Genomic DNA, 13,030 nt, shown 5'->3' on the forward strand with positions numbered 1-13,030 from the left:
AACCAAATAGTTTTTACTTTTTGATTATTGATATTTGAAGAGTTTATATAACAAAAGTCAAATTCAAAATGAGTAAAACAATGACCTTTGAATTTTTCAAATTTTAAGAAAAAAATTAAATTCAAAGAACTCACTAAACTTATAATTCCTGTTTGGATACAAGGCGTACCTTAGCGGCGCATTTAATTTCACATTTTAATTTTGATTCATCTTTGTGTTCCCGCCCATCTGCACAGTCTCTCACACTCGACCAATCAGTAAAGCTCTATTACACTAACCACATCCTATTCCCCAATCTCCATTTTCAAATTCTCTCCCCCTGTCTGCCATTCTCACGGGTCACTCTCTCCGACAAATCGAAACCCTAGCGAAGCCAAGCCGGCCACAATGAACCACTACCACATCTACCAAGCCATTGGCCGCGGCAAATACTCGGTAACGTTGCTCGAACTCGTTCCAACTTTCAAATTTCCCAACAGTAGCTTAGTTCGATTTGTTTAATTGATCAATGAATTTTTCCAATTTTTGGTAGTTTGATTGACTTTACTACTAGCTAATGATTTTCCCCCAATTTTGGACTCGTAGACCGTGTACAAGGGGAGGAAGAAGAAGACGATCGAGTACTACGCGATTAAGAGCGTCGATAAGTCGCAGAAGAGCAAGGTTCTTCAGGAAGTAAGCAGCTGGAAAATTCGTAGCCGTTTCCATTTTTCTGAAGCGATTTGTTGTTTCCTTTGCTGGTTTCTTCGTTGCACATTGATTTGAAATAGTCGATCTAAGGCAAATCTGAAACTATAAACAGCGTTTGAAACATGTTAATCGTATACAGTGTTAGTTGGATGCTTGTCTAGTCATATAGGCTTTTGCGGATCCAAGATGCTTCAGTCTTCATTTTAACTCAAAGAATTTTGAATATTTGAGTTTCATACAGTGCATATTTTGAGTCGCAATTACTCTAAACTATCAGACTAGAAATAGCAAAATGCCGTTTTTAGGTGGTTTACTTTGATTCCAGAAAGAGTATGCTGAACGAAGTGCTGTTTTCTTATCATTTAGGAAGCACTGTCGCGATATAAATTATTCACATTTTTATGCCGAGTGCGGTGTTTTTGTATTTCTATCTTTTGAGTACCGTATTTGAATTGCTTTTTGGGTGTTGGCTGCTCTGAATGCAGGTTAGGAATCTCCACTCTATGGATCACCCAAATGTACTCAAATTTGTTTCCTGGTAAGACTTGTTCGTATATGGGAAACACAGAATCTATCATGGTAGGTAGCAGTTGGAAGTGGCCACTTGACTAGTTGATTTTTATAACTTGTATATCAGGTATGAAACCTCCGCTCATCTGTGGTTAGTTTTGGAGTACTGTGTTGGAGGAGATCTGATGGCCTTATTACGACAGGTAATGCATTTATGTGATGAACAAATTTGGTTCTTCTGCTGAGCAGGAAAGGACTTGAAAGTTTTATGGTTTTCTAATTTTATTGACGATGCTGTGAATAATCCAAATTGTTGAAACTGTTTAGATAGGCAGTATGTGCAAGGACACAGCCTTGGGTGTCAGCCAAATGCAGATATGAGTAGTAATTGAATTTGATAATTTCCAAATTCAAAATGTGATGTGTATCTGGATGCTGACGGTGGACATAGGTGTTGTTAGCTAACAAGTGTAACCGGTAAAATTAGGAGTGTCTTTGTTACACTGGTTTTCTTTTTTGTACCAGCTGCAGATTTTCTGTCCTAGTGTCATATCAAGGTCCTTTTGGGTGACGATCCTCATTATATTAACTCCTTTTCAATCAGGCAGTAATGGTTACCAACTCACTACCTTAAAAATGAATAGATACATCAGATTGACTGCAAATCAGGGTGCTTGCTGCTTTCTATGCTTTACAAATCAGTAGAAAATTGGAAAGGGAAAGACGTGGATACATAACATATTATTTGCTGAAAACTTTTAATAATTCCTGCAAAATGCATTAGAGCTATTTTCAAGCTTGAAAACTTGAAGTGATTAACTATTGCACCATGTCACTGATTCAATGTTTCTTCATCTTTCTGTAACTTTATTCCCTTTGAGTTAATTCAGAGGCCTACATCATTAATTGCTGGCTGTAAGGCATGGGGAGATTATGACTAAGGCTGTGTTAGAACACTCATTTGCATAATTTGTGTACCACGTCTTACTATTGTTTGAAAAGTTCATTCTAATGGACTTATACGGGAACATAGAACTAAAGATATGCAATCTTGGTATAAATATATTTAGAATTTTTTTTTTTTTTTGATAAAATTTTGTGATCAATAATATTTTTATTAATATTTTCGTTAACTTTTTTTATTTATTTAGAATTGCATCAATAATATTTTGTGATTGAGCTGCAGGATAGTCAACTACCTGAAGATTCAATTCACGATCTCGCCCGTGATCTTGTCAAAGCTTTGCAGTATGCTCATTAGCCTTGATTTTCCTTTTCCTTCGTAGAGCTAGTACTTGCTTTATTCTTGACTTATGCTCTGGAAATCATCTCTATTGTCAGGTTTTTACATTCCAAGGGAATTATCTACTGCGATTTGAAGCCGTCAAACATCCTGCTGGATGAAAATGGACGTACAAAGGTGCTTATGCATTTTACTTTTCTTGTATAGCTAGGCTATTGCCAGTAGTTATTATCTGTAAGAATAATTATTCGTGTATCTTTATGCAATGCAGCTATGCGATTTTGGGTTGGCTAGAAAATTGAGTGATATTTCAAAAACTCCTTCGTCATCGGTATGTTCTTACCATCTATTTGCAACTATTGATGTTATATACATATAGAGTGATTCCGTTTGATAATCAATTTTGAAATTGTTTATGTACCTTTTCCCACCCTTAATAAACTAGTTGCTAATGTAGTTTTACTGTTTTGAACTTGTTTAGTTGCCACAAGCAAAACGTGGAACACCATTTTACATGGCTCCAGAGCTGTTTGATGATGGGGGTGTCCATTCTTATGCATCTGATTTCTGGGCCCTTGGTTGTGTACTGTACGAGTGTTATGCAGGGAGGCCTCCCTTTGTGGAAAAAGAATTTACTCAACTAGTAAAATCCATCCTCTCAGATCCAATTCCACCTCTCCCGGGTAATCCAAGCCGTCCTTTCGTCAATCTAATCAATTCTTTGCTGGTAAAAAATCCAGCTGAAAGAATTCATTGGCCAGAGCTTTGTGGACATGCTTTTTGGAGAAGTAAATTCACTTCAGTGTCTCTACCTCCTCAGCCTGCTTTTGATAATATGATAGAACTATATGCTAAACCATGTCTTTCAGAACGTAATGGTGATAAATCTCATCAAAACAAGACCCCTCCTAAGTATCGTGAAAAAGATGTAAAAGGGGCTCTGAAGCAGGATGAGAATTCTACCTTTGGATCACGAGGCTCTGAGACACCAGGCAAAGGTACACCAAGTGGCCGTAGAACTCAAAGCAAGGCTTCTGGCAGAGTAGTTGAGGAGAAACAGAAAGATCGTCCTAGTGCTACCAGAGGTGCAAATCTTTTAAGGCTTTCAAGAATAGCAAAGTCAAACTTACAGAGGGAGAATGAGAAGGAAAACTACAGGAGGCCCTTGCCTAATAGCTCTGAGAATGATGCTGAAGTCAAATTTGAGAACACTGATATGGAACTTGATTTTAATGAGAATACTGAAGATGAGGCACAAGATGAATCTGATAATGCAACTTGTATGCCTGAAGACAAGTTGTCAAGTCAAGATCAGCATCAGGGGAAAGTGGAAGAGATTGAAAATAACACACAACAGTTTGATACTCCATCTGTTGTTAATATGCCTGCCTCAGATGAACCAAAAGCACTTGATCAGGACTCATCTTCAGAGCATATTGAAGTGGCTGCTCCCCCTCCCAGTGTCAGTCCTCAACTTAAAAACCAGAGAGTTAAGGAAGGTTCAGGATCAGTCATTGACTCTGATTCTACAAAATCGTCTAATAGCATTTCCCAGGTTCTTTGGCATCCATCTGATCTCTCAGTCAGACCTGTAATGCCCAGCAGAAAAGCTGATAAACTGTCGGAGGTGATTCCTTCACTTCCCTTTGAGGCACTGCAAGCATCTGATTATTTGAAGATGCCTAAAGAAAAATTGGATGCCATGAATAATAAGATTATAGCTATTTTAAATGGAAACACTAGCGTTGGGGAGAAGCAGAATTTGATTAGATACCTTGAGATGCTGAGCAGTAATGCTGATATAGCCAATATCTTTACCAATGGGCCAATAATGCTCATGCTTGTTAAAATGGTCCGACAATCTAAGGCTTTTGCGTTGCGTGTTCAACTTACGTCACTTATTGGCTTGCTGATACGGCATTCGACTTTTATCGAAGACGATTTGGCACATTCTGGAATTTTAGGTTCACTTACTGATGGCCTTAGAGACAAGCAGGAAAAGGTGAGGAGGTTTTCTATGGCTGCTTTAGGTGAGTTGCTATTCTATATATCAACTCAAAATGATCATAATAGAGACAACAATCCACCAGAATCTCCATCAAAGGACAATAAGTCTGCATCTGGCTGGCAGGTTAGCTTCTTACCTTATTGCCATAACCTTCATGTTTGTGTGCCAAATTGTTTGAAGGGTTAATCTACATTAAACTTTTCTATTCCTTAAGTAAGTCAAAAAATAGTAACGTATCTACCTATCCATTGAAGTCTCACGAATGATTTACTTGGAGAGCTTTTATTATATAGGATTGTGTTGAGTCCTTTATGCACTATCCCTATTCTTCTACATCATTTATTTTAGATAATTTACATTCCTTGGGGACAGGTTTCAAATTCATTGATTTCATTGGTGTCGTCAATTTTACGAAAAGGTGAGGATGATATAACTCAACTTTATGCACTGAGGACAATTGAGAATATATCCGGTCAAGGAGGGCACTGGGCAGCCCGTTTCACCAGCCAGGATGTGATTGGTAACCTGAGCTACATATACAGGGCTGCAGGGAAACAGGAGAACACGAGACTCACAGCAGGATCATGTTTGGTCCGCCTGGTTCGTTTCAGTCCTCCCAGCATTCAATCAGTTATAGAGAAGCTTTCCTCTAAGGACATAGCATCTGCCCTTGTCAAGGGCAGTCCACGTGAGCAGCAAATCAGCTTAAACCTTTTAAACATGGCCATGCTTGGAAGCCACATGTTCACCAATATTGGTCGGTATCTTCTACCACTGGTGGAGGACAAGAACCTCGTACCAAGCCTTGTGTCTCTCATTGAGCAGGGAAGTGAAGTTTTGAAGGGAAAGGCACTCGTATTCGTGGCTCTCCTTTGTAAAAATGGTAGGAGATGGCTGCCACACTTTTTGTGCAATGCTAGGTTACTTTCCACGGTGGACAGACTAGCAAAAGAGAAGGACAACTTTGTGCAGCAGTGTTTAGATGCATTTGTGAATGTTGTGGTATCCACTATACCTGGCTTACTGGATACCATAACTGGAGATATTCAACAAATGATGGGAGGAAGGCGCCATGGGCATATCTCTGCCCTTAGCAGTCGAGCTGCTCCAAAGACTAATGTTCATATGTTTCCTGTTGTTCTTCATCTACTTGGGAGCTCATCTTTTAAGCGCAAGGTGGTGAGCCATCAGGTCCTGCAGCAGTTGGCAAATTTGGTCAAACTGGTGGAGACCCCATTTCAGGTAGGTGGTGCAGTTGAGCCATTTGTGATTTTTAGTTATTTCTAGTTTTTGCATTTTGACAAAGATGCTTCAATTTTTTTCAACTGAGTTGAGTTTCATTTCTGCTAAAATATAAAAAAGACAAGCTAAAATCTGTGTAGTTGTCTAGATCTTCCAATAGTTAGTGTCTGGAAATTTGGAAAATGTGCAACTTGCCAGATGCTTGAATACTGTCTTGTTAGGGTAAAATAATGGTAGGTATGGTTTGCAAAATGCTCGGGCAAGTTTATATTTAGTGAACAACTTAAGTGGGCTTCTTGCGTAGTAAATTTTGACAGTGATTTGGAGGAGGATGAGATTGATACGATTATCTTGGGTATATGGTGAACTTCTAAGCTTGACAAATTGGTCTAAATCCTACCTAATGTGTAAAAGAACAAAGAAGAAAATCAAATGATGTGGATGATATCGATTTACTAATATGTATATTTTCTTTCTAATTTGATTTCTAGGGCAGGGATGACTTCCAAATAACCCTTCTACGAGTTCTTGAGTCTGTGACAGAAGAGTCCGCTGCAATTCTTGAAAACCCTATCATTTTTATTCGTGAAATCCTCCCCAGCTTGGCTGTTCTGTATAAGGGAAACAAGGATGGTGATGCCAGATTTTTGTGCCTGAAACTTTTGTTTGATGTAATGGTCAGTTTTCTGAATGAACCATTTGACAATGATCAAAGATCAGAGGATTTGAAGTCCATATCTAATACACATTTCCTCCCTCTGTACCCCACCTTGATTGATGATGAAGATCCCATTCCGATGTATGCACAGAAGCTTCTTGTGATGTTCATTGAGTTTAACTACATTAAAATCTCAGACATTCTACATTTGAAGACAATCTCACAATGCTTTGAGTTTTTGCTCGGTGATCTCTCCAGTGCAAATGTAAGCAATGTTCAGTTGTGTTTGGCTCTTGCATCTGCTCCTGAAATGGAATCCAAGTTACTTTCTCAACTGAAAGTAGTCAGAAGGATTGGAAACTTCTTGGAATTTGTATATGCAAAGGATATGGAAGATTTCCTTGAACCAACTCTTGGCCTGTGTAGGGCTTTTCTTCTACGTTCCATCAATGGCAGAAAAGGGGTCATCTACTCAAAAGAACCAGATCTCTTAAGTGATAGTTCTGCTGATACAAGCAGTGTAGTTGATCAGCAGCAATGCATAAGAGACATAATTGACTTTGGTAGCAATGTAGGTGTCTTGCTAGAGTTAAGTGCGTACAATGAAGCAAATGTTGCAGATTTAGCTTCTGAATGTATGGTATTATTGCTTAAGGCCGCTCCGAGGGAAGCCACCACTGGTCTTCTGACTAATCTCCCAAAGGTCAGTGCGATTCTCGAGTCCTGGCGGAGGGGCATCTCTCACTTGCTTGTGCTGCGGATCCTGCATACTCTTGGTTATTCTTGTAGGCAATATCTTTCACAAGCGATGATATTGTCGATATCTGTACCTGAGATTTCAAGGATTGAAGCCATTGTTTCCGAGCTTAAAAGTTCAGGTGTATCTGGTCTAGCTAATGCTGCTTTGCTTGTGGCACAGGAGTTGCAGCGGCTGCCTCGATGCATTTGAGGTTCTGGACGTAGTGTGTTTGTTTATTTAATCTTTGTTTTATTTCAAAAGATCAATGATTTCTCAATTTTTTATTGCTTCTCGTTTGCAGGCACAGTGCGTTTTTTGGGGTTTCAGGAAATTAAGAATATGTTTGCTGAACTCAGACGAGGAGTCAATGACCCTTGTGTTAAGGTGAGTTCAAATTTTCCGCATAATATTAGTATAAAGTCAGGCTGTTTCTGGCCTGCCATTGTATGATTTATGTATGTATCTTCCTTGACATGTTAAATTGGATATTCTTTTTCTACATTTTTCTTAATATCGATTTAATCAAACATAAGCCATCTCTCTACTTTTCTTTTGTTCCCGGTGTTGTAGGTGTAAAACGAAATAAATACCCAAAACGTTTATTGTTTGGAATTAATATGCTCAGTTTGGTTGGATATGAAGTCAGTGGAAACATTTCTATTATTATTATTATTATTATTATTATGGTTAGAACATTTACTTGTAACTATTTTCTTTTTCTAATTAGAGAAATGTTACTGAGTTCTTCTAATCTTACGATGATATTATTTATATATATAAAAACAGAAAAAGCTTAATCCAACCGTCCATTAAAAAAAAAAAACAAAAAATAATATTTACTTGAGATCAAAAGAACACTAAAAAAACACCTAAAAAAAAATTGTAATATTCCTCTTCTTAATATACCACTATTTCTCTGCATCATAAATAAGCTTATAAAAGGGGTACTATTCCTCCGTTAAATATCTTCATTTTTTGGTTGATGATGTGTCATTAAATATAGTACGCTCACGTCATAGTCCATGCAAAACATCAACACCCACTCCATTCTTTGACACACGCCTTTGTTTTCAATTTTATTTCTCCGAAAAGTAGACTTAATTAATGTACCTCCAAAATACTAATTGTATCAATTACTTCTCTAAAATATCAAAAAATGAAGACAAAAGAGAGCCCCTGCCATGTGAATGGGTTGCAAAAGTAGTGTTTTGCAGCATTCAACCACCTTATGACACCTCATCCTTTAAGAAAATTATAGAAAACTAAAATGAGAACAAACCTAGCAAATCAAAGTGAAAACAAATACCAAAAATACCTCTGGCCGCCGAACCCAGTAGACCCACGCCGTGGGTTGCGAGACCCACCGGAAAACAACCGAAAAAGGCAACCAACCTAAAAAATTGATTCTAATGCCTTAAAAATCAATTCTAATGCCTCAAAAAACGATTATAATACCTTTAAACTTATTTTTTGATTCAAAACTAAATCTTAGAGAAGAAGGTTAACCCAAGGTGATAAATTACCCTAAAGGGATCACCCTCAAGTTGCTGCCGTGACCTAGCCGAAGGTCACGGCCAGCGTTTCAACAGAAGGAAGACGAAGAAATGGAAGAGGAGTTGACGGCAGGAAGGAAGAAATGGGAGAGAAGAAGAAATGGAAGGAAGAAGAAGAAGTGAGGAAAAATCTAGTGTTTTAGGTTGTAGGATAGTTTTGTGCATTTTTCCTATGTTAATCTCCTATTGGGGGCTTTGAAAGACATCCGCATTGAAGTTAAACTCAAGACAAAATTATTTTTATAAATAATAATAAAAAAAAACTAAACTAAAAAAAAGGTTTTTTTTTTAAAAAACGAAGGGGGTTGTCAATTTAATAACTCTAGTCTATTAAATTTTATGTGCACAAGGGGTTGGCCACTTGAGCCCTTAAGAATTATTTAGTTTATTCAAATTATGAATAAATTGACATGGGCCATGGGTTGTTAATTTAATAATTCTATTCTATTAAATTTTATGTGCACGAAGGGTTGGCTTAAGTGGTAAGGACTTTGATTTTTGTGACATTTTCATTATGTCTAACGTCTTAAGGTTCGAATTCTCTTGAGTACAAACAATTTATGGCTTATTTATTTATTTATTTATTTTTAGTGGAATTCCAAGTAATAATACAACTTGAAATATTGCTTACATGTGTTGCCAAGTAAATCTACAGTGAATTTCCTCTCAATTGTTCCTAAAAATTCAATTCTTGTATCTCCAATGGTATTGCAATAACTTTAGGGTGTTTTTAACATTTTAGTTTATCTCGGTTGTGGACTTGGAATTTTCATAATCACCTAGATGTATTAGGATCCGGATCCATTTGAAATGGAGAGATTAGGTCTAAAAGTTCCGGATTATCATAAAATCAGGGAGCCCCATCATCACGGGCGAAAAGAAAAAAAGGGAATCACCTGCTACCAAACAAATCACAACTACCTGTCTTTGTCTCTTTCGAGTCTTTCCTGTACATGCCAACCTGTTTTTTCCTATCGTAATCCCTTAATTACCATCCATGTGGCAATCGACCCCACCTAGAGCTTCTAGTCATACTTTTTAAAGGCCCCAAATCATATCTTCCACCAACCCAGATAACCCGACTCTCTCTCTCTCTCTGCTTTTCCTCAGTTACCCTTACCCAAGTATATTTTACACTGCAATAAGCCTGAAATTGATTTCTTCATCATTAGAATGGCCTCCTTTTGGTTTCATTTAGCGCTCATCATGGCTTTCATGGCCTCACCGTTGCTTTCTTTATCTTCTCAGATTAATTCCAAAGCCTCCACTATCGCAGCTACGCCATCATTCTTGACAAACCCTCCGCCTCTGTCTCCTTTCCAAGAATTATCCCCAGACATTGCTCCACTTCTGCCTTCTCCTGGTGGCGTGGTGCCTCCCACTGGGTCCTCCATACCCACCATTCCTTCAAGCCCGAGCCCTCCGAATCCAGACGAGTTGGTTGCGCCCGGTCCAGATTCTGCGTTTTCGCCGCTTGGGTCATTGCCGGCTTCCTCTGCATCACCTAAAATCTTGGTTTCCTACTTAAACGCAGCCATTTTTGCAGGTTTAGCTGCATTTTGGTCTATGCGGCTGCTTAGGATACAGGGCTAGACGACCTCATTCTCATTCTTTACAGCATATGATACGGTGTATGTACTTATTGTCTTCTGATGGATGTAATATTAGTAGAATTGTTCACCTTGTTACTGTTATTAGGTTGTTTTTAATTGATTTTTGATTAAAATGAGTTATACTAAGGACCAGTTTTCTTACCCTTCGTATTTCCTGGGTTTCCTGCTATAGGTTATATTTTCCAGTTCTTTTGAGAAACTACAAGGATTTCATGTCATATGAGCCATGAGGTGGCACATGGCTTTGCGCCACACCGTATGGGAAAAAAAATTATTTCCTTTCCGAGTGCATGTGACACTACTTTTTTTTTTTTGGTAATTACATGCGAGAAAACCAAATGACAATGAATCAGTTGTCTCACAGCTTGAAGAATCAGACACAAACATCTCACATGTTGGCTGATCAAAGTCAAATTTAATAGTGATGTATTAGGTGACCTGATTTGTCTGTTTCCACTGGCAGCATCTTTGCTCCAAAGAGGCAATCATACTTTGCTTTTCTACGTCACACTGAGCCATTGGTCCATTTAATTATGCATGTCGAGTCAGTTTGTCAGAGATAATGAGTCACTGGCTTCCAATCCGATCTGGCAATCGGGTCGGCTGCGTAATGGGATAGGAAAGTTCCTCGAAACTGACCAAATTATATGCGAATTAATATCTTCCAACTTCAATGCCCATGAATCATGATTGGCTAAACCTGAAATTAAAAAAAAAAAAAAAAAATTAAAATCGTAGTTTGAAAGTTAAAAATTGTATTTCAGATTATTAAATAATATTAATACTTTTTAAGGTATTTGCTTATATAAGCAATAACACAATTCAATTAGAACCAGTTAGGTTTAAAAAATAAAAGAAAGTACACCTCTGTTAAAAACCTCAACTAAGGTTTTGTTTGTTTAACTGTTTCTGTATAAAAATGTTTTTCGATTTTTTTTTTTTTTTTGGTATTTTCGGGTGTTTGGTGCGGCAAAAAATAATAGTTGATAAAAAATATTTTCGGTTTGACCGAAAAGCCTATTTAATTTCCCTAACATGGTTTTCATTTTTTAAAACCCGTAAACCATTTTTTGGGTTTGAACACCTCATTTTCAAATCGATAGACCCAATCGAGACATCGTTGGAATCCCGCCAGAACTTCACTGGGCCACCGTCAAGACCCTATTGGGACTCGGTCGGGACCAATTGAGACTTTGTCAGGACTTTGTTGGGATCCGGTTGGGACACCACTCGGACTTCGCCGAGACTTGGTTAGGACATTGACTGGACACTGTTTGGGACCCGATCAGGACCTCGACCTCGACCTCGACCTCGCTGGGACACTATCAGGACCTGATCTGGACACCACTAGGATTGACTAAGACCTTGTTGGGACCCAACTGGACCCGGTCAGAAAACCGCTAGGACTTCGCCGAAGCTCGGTTAGGACTGGCCGAGACCTGGTTGAGCCATAGTTGGGACCCGATCGGGACATCGCTAGGACCTGATTGCGATACCGCTAGAATCTGATCACGACATCATGTAACACTTCCAAATCTGGCTTTGGCTAGTCCACCAGGGTTTCTAGCAATTACTCCAGTTTAGCTAACTACTAGCTAAATGGGAAACCATCCCTCTAAGCAACGTCAAGGTTAAAGCATATGAAGGTGAAATAAATCTGAAATGTCTAATAATCATAAAGGGAACAAGTATAATCCTCAATATATAAATACGGAGCAACTAATGGAAATAACAACTTAATCAAACCTGATAACAATGGGAAAATCTTATCTTTAAGCAAAGTTTGTAGTAGCAACCTTGTCACTATTTTCTTTCTAGAAACAGGTTTCTTACAAGATGTAATAGCCGCGTAAGTTTAACAATTTAGTAAGTAAACCTCATAATTGAGTACGACATGAGCCAATTATAATTGAGTAGAAATAAACGTGCAATTTAGCAAATGTTTAAAAAGGGTGTTGTCTCTGTTAATACACCCACGAAGTATTATTTTGTTGGCAGGAAATAGTGTATTTCCAGCGACAATCACCTAAGTGTTTTAATGTAAAAAAATAATGTCTTATAGGTCATATAATTATTATATATAATCTACCTGAGATATTACCAATTTTCAGCAGAGTTGGTACTGTAACATCCCCAGCCCGTTAAGGCTGAGTTTGCCACTTTTCTTCTTTCCAAAGTTCTTGCAAAGATCTATAAGGTCTATCAGAGTACTTAATTTTAAAGGATACGATAAATGTATAAAACATTATTCAAGAGATTTTATTACAAGCGAGATTAGAAAACATTAAACTTTAGTTGCGGAATATCATATTATTACAATAATTGATATGAAAAGACTTTGAAAGTTAATAATTATTCCCGCCCCCATTCCGGCCTTCTATTCCAACGTCCTTTCTACCTGAAAACAAGAAATAAAACTGAATGAGCCCAAAGGGGCCCAGCAAGTAAAATCCACAACCATAAATAGTTTTGCTCCTTGTTCTCAGTTTTTGAAAATTGTTTTCATAATTAAATATACATCCAGCCATAATAATACATGTATGTACGGTTGGATCTTCCGTAGCATATACGTATTATTACATCTAATATTAGATCATCGTCATAAATCATCATCATAATGCATCACTATAAATCATCATTGTAAATCATCATAGTATATCATCATTGAAAATCATCATAGTATATCATCGTTGAAAATCATCATTTTCTCATATTAGGGCCCATGTACACTATTACCCCTGTGTACGAGGGTTGCGGGTCCTTGTGACCATGAC

At 37.8% G+C, this 13,030-nt stretch overlaps 2 protein-coding genes across 5 annotated transcripts in view; both read left to right on the forward strand.

Moving 5' to 3' along the window:
• The first annotated feature begins 205 nt into the window (after window positions 1–205).
• The window catches only part of LOC132167753 (serine/threonine-protein kinase RUNKEL), a 31,813-nt gene continuing 18,988 nt past the window's right edge, over window positions 206–13,030 (forward strand). For 2 of the 4 annotated variants that reach the window (XR_009438715.1, XR_009438717.1), the window contains exons 1-11: window positions 206–435; window positions 586–675; window positions 1,176–1,228; window positions 1,328–1,403; window positions 2,387–2,448; window positions 2,542–2,620; window positions 2,715–2,774; window positions 2,925–4,574; window positions 4,824–5,693; window positions 6,185–7,301; window positions 7,392–7,474. Coding sequence is in view for 1 of the 4 variants with exons in the window: in XM_059578778.1 (XP_059434761.1) it covers window positions 388–435; window positions 586–675; window positions 1,176–1,228; window positions 1,328–1,403; window positions 2,387–2,448; window positions 2,542–2,620; window positions 2,715–2,774; window positions 2,925–4,574; window positions 4,824–5,693; window positions 6,185–7,300 (4,104 nt within the window). In the remaining 3 variants the exon portion in view is untranslated. Of the gene's footprint in view, window positions 436–585; window positions 676–1,175; window positions 1,229–1,327; window positions 1,404–2,386; window positions 2,449–2,541; window positions 2,621–2,714; window positions 2,775–2,924; window positions 4,575–4,823; window positions 5,694–6,184; window positions 7,302–7,391; window positions 7,647–10,428; window positions 10,793–13,030 lie in introns of those variants that run through there. The other 2 variants (XR_009438716.1, XM_059578778.1) reach the window with 2 other exon arrangements.
• LOC132167597 (classical arabinogalactan protein 25) lies at window positions 9,728–10,397 on the forward strand. Its single transcript, XM_059578607.1, has one exon. The coding sequence runs from the start codon at window positions 9,817–9,819 to the stop codon at window positions 10,234–10,236; it is 420 nt and encodes a 139-aa protein (XP_059434590.1). The 5' UTR covers window positions 9,728–9,816; the 3' UTR covers window positions 10,237–10,397.

This window comes from Corylus avellana, chromosome ca1 (genome assembly GCF_901000735.1).
Source record: "Corylus avellana chromosome ca1, CavTom2PMs-1.0".
Taxonomy (NCBI): Eukaryota; Viridiplantae; Streptophyta; class Magnoliopsida; order Fagales; family Betulaceae; genus Corylus; species Corylus avellana.

Bases quoted from the DNA above. Each gene is read 5' to 3' on its own strand.
- LOC132167597 (XM_059578607.1), top strand. From the start codon at position 9,817: ATGGCCTCCTTTTGGTTTCATTTAGCGCTCATCATGGCTTTCATGGCC.